The 7,221-nt window shown below is 38.7% G+C and overlaps 1 protein-coding gene across 1 annotated transcript; it reads right to left on the bottom strand.

Annotated features, from left to right (window-relative positions):
* Positions 1-569: 569 nt before the first annotated feature.
* On the bottom strand, positions 570-5,347 carry LOC150081341 (uncharacterized). The gene is made up of 8 exons (XM_090380177.1): positions 4,913-5,347; positions 4,656-4,796; positions 4,222-4,491; positions 3,896-4,126; positions 3,600-3,738; positions 2,482-2,647; positions 1,392-2,226; positions 570-653 (listed from the first exon to the last, which is right to left on the bottom strand). Exons 1-8 carry the CDS (start codon positions 5,345-5,347, stop codon positions 570-572), a joined length of 2,301 nt encoding a protein of 766 aa, XP_090236303.1.
* Positions 5,348-7,221: the final 1,874 nt, after the last annotated feature.

The following is a 7,221-nucleotide window of genomic DNA, read 5'->3' as shown; positions in this document are numbered from 1 at the left end:
ATTAAAGGAGGCAGCAAAGGAAGTAAGCAAACCCTTAGCCATAATTATGAGAGCTTCTTTGGACTCAGGGGAGGTACCCATGGACTGGAGATGTGCAAATGTATCTCCAATTCACAAAGAGGGATCAAAGGGTCTGAGGAAACCATTTGTTATGGTTTCCGTGAGCCAGGTGTAATTAAAATTTCCTCCAGGATCATAGATACCAGTGGCAAAAGCTGCCTTCGATGGTGTACTCAGTGCAAAGTGAAACTTAAAGGCAAAATACAACAACATCTTAACTGTAACTATTAATTAGCTTTTTTTTCCTACTTCCTTGTCCTGCAGAAATGATGAAAAGCCTACTTAGTATTCTCTGCAACACTCCAATCGGCTATCTCATCCATTTACATAAACTCAAGCAGGCACTAACAGGTCGCAGTATTATTATCTCCAGATAATGATCAACAGAACGTTCTTTATAAAAAAAGAACCAGTTTAGATGTCTAGTATTCTCTTAATTTCTAATTAGAGTCAGGAAAAAAAGCAATGGTTTTTTTCACGCGCTCATTATTATCGTACTGTAGCTCCATCTAGTGTTGTTCGTTGTAACTATTATCCACTCGAACTCCAGCTAAGTTAACTTCAAAGCTCGATTGAACTCTGAACTTATTTCTCTGGAGTAAAAAAAAAAAAGAAAAAAAAAACTAAAATGCTTTACAGAAATTAGCACCTGATAGGTATCTCGCCACCTCCTTTGCTGCAGCTTAACTTTACGCTTTTATTGTTTGAGTAGTGGCGCCATCTATCGATCAATAATGTAATTGTGGACAAATATGTTTTATATACAGTCAAAAAATCAATTTTTAATTTTAATTAATATCTTCTGCATACAAGAATGTATCACTTGATTCAGTTACCTTCCATCTTGGAAGTCCCATCGCTTCAGGGACAGCATGGACATCAAAATCATGAACGTGAAGATCGCATGACCTTAACCATCATGATGGACACCACAACCATCACCATTAAAAGGCGAACTTTAATATGAATTACGATGTTTAGAAGTTGAACAAGTTGAACTTTTCCATGCAATAGAAGCCTTGGATGAGACTTTCACCTTTCCCGAGGACTCTAGATTACAATAATTAAACTAACTGACAGAAAGAACTAACTTACAACAAAATATGATCTTATCAATTGAACACTCTTATAAATTCTTGTCACAAAAAAGGACGCAATAATTTCTTTGTTTATATCTTCTCAGTTGATTTTCTGGTCTTTATTTGCTTCCAAACTGTCGACACTTCTTGGACAAGAGGTACAAAGATTATAAAAGCAGCAGCGGAGCAAGTCCAGATCCTTGAAATCGAAGTCCACACAAGAAATCCAGTTGAGTCCAATACGCGGGTTACCAACATAGTTCCGGGCCACACAAAAACGAAAATCAAAGCAAACATTATTCCCAAAGTGTAAGCTGTAATCCGAGCCCTACTAAAAATATCTTCTATCATTTTCAGCGGTGGTTTCTTGTGGAGGTTAGCAATCAGAGCTGAATTAACTTTTTCTAACTCAAAGTCCTCCTTATAGGTTTCGGTCCACGGATGTAGAGGATTATCGATATTTCTAGTCTTCTCCCATTCTTTTTCGATTTCGGATACTGTCATTCGCTTTCCGGTCATCATAGTTACCACTGTACAAAGGATTCCACCGCATAAGATAGAAACAACATTGCCCACTAACATAGGTAGTTCCCTTCCAGTATTGTGGATAAAGTTCGACAGTCCTTCAGGGTATGTAGAGGCTATCCCTAGCCAAGAAACTATTCCACATATACAACCACCCACAGCCCCAACAATCATGCTTCTTCCGTTCACTCTGACCCAAAATAGGGATAAAAGAATTGGGAAAATACATGATCCAATGAGAACTCCCATGAAGAGATAAGTCCAGGAGAGGTTTAGATTTATGAAGTAAGCGAAGAGGAACAGAGGGATGATTATGATGGTGGCCCAGACGATACACCAGTTTTTGTAGCTGCGCAATCTTTCCCTGTATTCTCTGTATTCGCCATGCATTGGACATCTAAAATGTGGCTTTAAAAGGCGTCCACACTTATATCGTTCAATATCATCAGACTGACATTGTGAGCAGGAGGTCATACTTATACATTTGCATACTTGAAGGTCAGGGGTATCGACGTAATACGGCTTTCCACATAAGATGCATTCTCCATCCTTTAGGCTAGACCTGTAAGAAATAGAAGCATCAATTAACATCAACTTTCTTAAGTCTCGAAAAGAAGAAATTACAATCTGTAGAATGAGATCTATACAATGATCGTATTGGATATTGCTAGGTCCAAAGCCCTAACAATAACTAATCCGATCTTACAGTATGCTGTACAATTGACTTAATAACGTCAGTTAGTTGGGAGAAAACCCCATTCTGGATTAGAATTACTAATCTACCAAAAAAGAATGACCACTCTTCACGTCCACTTACCTAAATGGTACCAAATAAGTCTGATAGACGTCGTAGATAATGATTGATGCCACAGCAATAACTTCTGCAGATCCAGTTGACATGACGGCCATTAAAAGCAAGATTATCATGGCGTAATTTCCAAACTTTCCTAGAAGTACTTGAGCTACAATTGGAGATACTAGTCCTGTAAGACAATAACATATATTTGCAATATAATCACATTCTAATCGAGTACTACAAGAATTTCACTAGGCATCCACATATAAACTGCCACACGGATCATAATTACAAACTGCCATTACAGAAGACTTTCTGGTTGAAAGCATATTTTTGCAAACATCTCCTGAAACCAACGATGCTATCAGCATTTAGTAACCAAATCCATTTAAAGCCTTAATTACTTCAATGAGATCTCGAAGGTGCCTAGTCCTTAGATGCTGCAATTTACATATCTGAAGTCTTTCTTGGTACGGTTTTGTTCCTCTCACTAATCTTTTTACTCTTCCAATAGATCCACGTCCTTCCTAAAACGAGGTTTCCATACCTGTATCCAGTACTCAAAATATGGCCTTACCATCGTCTTATACCACAGGACAATCACCTCCTTGTCGCTAAGGGCAAAATTCTGATATTCCATTGACAGAACCCCACGAGTTTTCCTAGCAACTTGCCTGAGCTGGTGAGACAGTAAACCCCTAGATCAGATTTTTATTCTCCATTACCTTAAGCATCCCAGAATAATATACCAATTTGGTATATTATTCTGGGATTCCCGCTAAGAAAGTGTGGTAATAACTTTGATAAATGTAACTCAATTGTCACATGGGGAAGAGTATCTGGAACATTCTCAACTCCCTTCCCCAGACCGATTACTCGGGCCATAGTTTGACAAGAAAGCCATAAGGGTTCCTTCTGTCGCATTCTAATGCAATCTTTTTCCACACGGTGTGAAAAAACAAAGCTGATCCTTTTTGATTCTATAAATTCTTTTAAAATTTCCCTACGATTAATCTGCAATTAAGGGATTTAATCAAAATGTGTGCAACTATTTAAACATCTTGTTAATCTTTATTTACATCATTCCATAGAGATATGTATAAATTTAACAAAAAGAGTTAAGGTATTCTAGTAATTACCTCTGTTGACATCATCTTCAGAGAGAAGCTCCTGCCCTTGGAAACTGCTAAGACCCAAATAACCTAATCCCATGGTACTTGATAAGGCGAATGGAATAGCAAACCATGTTAGGCCACCCAAGAGGAATCCCCAAACGCCCTAAGAATTAAGCAATTCACTAAATCCATATATTCTTAAACTCTCTGGGGAGTATATGATGTATAAATTAAAAATGTTGACAAAGAAATCTCTTAGAGATACTACTGATTCCATTAAGTGGTCAATATTCTAGGTATAATCAACGTACTGGGCCTACCTCTCTGGGTTTAGCTGCCACACTGCTTTGCCAGAAAGACTGGTCGCATATTACAGCACCAAAATTCCCAATGATGCTTATAATTCCATAGAAGAGACCAGTAGTCGAGAAGAATGTCAGATAACTTCTTTCTGCATTTCCTTCCGGGCTCTGTATACAGATTAAGTACTTAAACACGTCATCAGAGCTGCCAAAGATATTCTCCTTGTGCATGTAAGGATTGTGGTACACCTAACAAGGCAAAAAACAAGAGTATATTGAAGAAGAATGAATGCTTATTAAATATATATCTAACTTTTGATCCACATCCATCTTCTACCACCTACCTCAACCATCATAACCAGTAGAATAATGAATATAACACTAGTATTGAGGTAGGAAACGTAGAAAGTCGCTCCCAATCCACCAATCAAAGTATAGCATCCGATGATGGAACTGAGTAGGACGACTGCCATTTCTTGACTCATTCCGATCACTAAACTGTTGAGAACAGCACAAGTTGCAAGGATCAGCATCGCAGTCACGACAATGTTTGTGAACGCCGCAAAGACGCAGAAGACCAAGTGGGTTGTTTTGCCAAATCTTGCCCTGATCACCTGCAATATAAAAGAATATTGATTCCCATTTTCAATGTTTCTTTGACACAGGTATTCTGATCATTGGAGTTGTAATTTTGTATTCTTCTATTTACAAAACTCAAAGAACGATACAAAGATATATAAATGAGCTCTCTCCAGGATGAGTATTTTACAACACTCACCCTGAAGGGAGATCTGTTACTTGCCTGCAGAAAAGTCTTTGCTCCAGGAGCCCGGATCTTTAGTTGGATGGACAGAATAGAAAAAAGAAGCACCTGTATGGTGGCCCCAGCTGCATGCCAATACGACCCACAAATCCCGTACTGAAATATAAAATATGAAAGATAAAATCAAAAAGCACTGATTGAGTTAATAATTAAAAACCTGCAATTTGTCCAATTTATATAAAAAATCGTAAATTAATCAAAAAATATTGTACCTTTGTGGCAACTGTAGCGGGTTGCAGCATTGTGGCGCTCCATGTCCATTGAGAAACAATGGTTGTGGCTGTCAATCCAATGGATACCTTACCTCCAGCATCAAAGGCGGTATCTAGATTATTGGCATCGTGGTAGACGACCTTCCGTAAGGTGTGAAAAAGGTACGCAATCAGCGCTGCTAAGAGTCCCACCACGAAGAAAACTGCAAGAGCCTTATCAAATGGAATTGAAGGTTCCAATCCATGTATAATGGTTACGTTTCCCCTTTGTTTGATGACGTCAGGGTTGCAATGGTCTGGAACTTCGGCAAAGCTTGGTCCAAAATCAGGTTCAGACTTGGAAGAAAAGTGATCCGTCTTGTTGGTAATTTCGGTTGCGCACTGAACGCCGAAAATGAACAAGAAGATGATCGTCAGTGCTGGCCCGCTGGACATAACTGCAATAAAGATTTCATTTGATAAATCGTATTACATCAATAGTCATAAAATGTTAAGGGAAAGACATTCGATCAATTCGGCCCTGGAAAGATTGTGCAAGGCCCAAGGGGTAGAATTTTTTTCAGCCTGGACTGTACTTGTTAACAGGAGAGATTGCTTCTACAGGGATGGGATACACTTAAATAGAAAGGGTGCAAGAATATTTGCTGATGCTATCGAAGCAGTGTTAGGTGGGTCGGAAAACTGATAGCTTTGGGGGGATACAAAGACTAATAGTTTAACAGTAGTCGCAGGCAGAGGTGAAGGTGATTCTTGAACAACTTCTATTAGAATAAGAAGCGACCTGGAGCGTGGGGTGTTGGGGGTTTTAGGGACTGATGGCAGTCATCGTGAAATAGGTGGGTATATGGGATGTGTTAGGGTAACTAGGAATAGGAATAGGTGCATGTATACTTTCATGTATACCAATGCTAGAAGTATAGTAAATAAATTTGACGAATTTGAAGTGTTGGTCAAGACATCAAAGGCGGATATTGTTGGGATAGCAGAGACGTGGTGTCACAAAGATATAAGGAATGCAGAACTGGAATTTGGGAAGTACAATGTGTACAGAAAAGAATTAATTAATTAATTCTTTAATTAATTAATTAAATAAAGAAATTAATTAAGAAAAACATAAACCCAAAAGAAGTGCATCCAGTTTATACAGATGAACAGTGCACGGTTGAGTCAGTTTGGTGTGACATAAGCACTGCGAAAGCAAAAATAAGAGTAGGAGTGTGTTAATGGCCTAATGACTCGAATGAGTACAATGAACAATTGTACAGAGAAATAGAGTGGGGCAGTAAATCAGAATGTCTTATAATGGGGGATTTTAACTTCCCAGATATTGACTGGAACTTGTGGGTTGGTCACTCACACACTAGTCAGACTTTTGTGGATTTATTGGATGATTGTTTTCTGCAGCAGCATGTTCGAGAGGCAACCAGAGAGGGTAATACTCTTGATCTGGTTATCAGCAGTGATCATTCGTGTATTAAGAATTTGCAGATAAAGGAACCACTAGGAGACAGTTTCCACAGTGTACTGACGTGGGATTTACTTAAAGATTTAATTATCATCAGGGGTAAAGGGAAGGGTTTTTGCTTCCGTAAAGGCGAGTACAGTGGTCTCCGACAGTTTTGAATGGGTTGAGCACGCTGAATTCTAATGGGATCCTTCCACTTGTTCAGATTACGAACCTACGGGGACATAAGTTCAAATTAAGAAAGGACAGATGTAGAATAGATGTGTGGAAATTTGCCTTTAGCCAGCGGGTGGTTAATTGCTGGAACAAACTTCCATCTGTCGTTGTGGAAGTTGATAGGTTGAATAAATTTAAGGAGGAACTGGACAGGCATTTGGAGGGAATTGTGTGATTTTTCTTTTTTTTTTTTTTGGCTGATGCTGCATAAGCTTATACACTTTCTTTCTTGCATCACATGCTGCTACTATTACTACTATAATGAATGAAAAACCCGAGTTTTCGGGAGGGAAAACCATGTTGTCCTCGCCTGAGACTAACTTGGACACTTTGTGAAAAAAAGGCCTTAAACGTTTGTCATATCACTGATGGGATTCGAACATGAGCCTTTTCCATCCAGTGCAGAGAGGACGGCGATTATATCCGCCGTGTTACCCAAGAGGACTTATATACAGCATTCAATCTTATATAAATTGTAAAGATTATTCACTTATTAGTGACATGAGCCATATTGAAAAAGAAGTTCAAAGATACACATCAATTCTTCAGAAATTCACGTTTGCTCTTCCATCAGGGAACTAAGTGTTTGATAGAAATATTTCGTTTTTTCCCCTCAAAGGTCTCAGGC

Source organism: Mastigoproctus giganteus, chromosome 8 (assembly GCF_048544385.1).
Source record: "Mastigoproctus giganteus isolate SK-2022 chromosome 8, ASM4854438v1, whole genome shotgun sequence".
In the NCBI taxonomy this organism is placed as follows: domain Eukaryota; kingdom Metazoa; phylum Arthropoda; class Arachnida; order Uropygi; family Thelyphonidae; genus Mastigoproctus; species Mastigoproctus giganteus.
The sequence above is the reverse complement of the archived record's forward strand: the minus strand, read 5'-3'. Positions and strand labels throughout refer to the sequence as shown.

What these genes read in the sequence shown, in the direction of transcription:
- LOC150081341 (XM_090380177.1), bottom strand. Translation starts at nt 5,347, where the DNA reads ATGTCCAGCGGGCCAGCACTGACGATCATCTTCTTGTTCATTTTCGGC. An exon ending in CCGCTACAGTTGCCACAAAG is followed by an intron (nt 4,797 to 4,912) that starts GTACAATATTTT and finishes TTTATATTTCAG; the next exon opens with TACGGGATTTGTGGGTCGTA. An exon ending in TACTGGTTATGATGGTTGAG is followed by an intron (nt 4,127 to 4,221) that starts GTAGGTGGTAGA and finishes TTGCCTTGTTAG; the next exon opens with GTGTACCACAATCCTTACAT.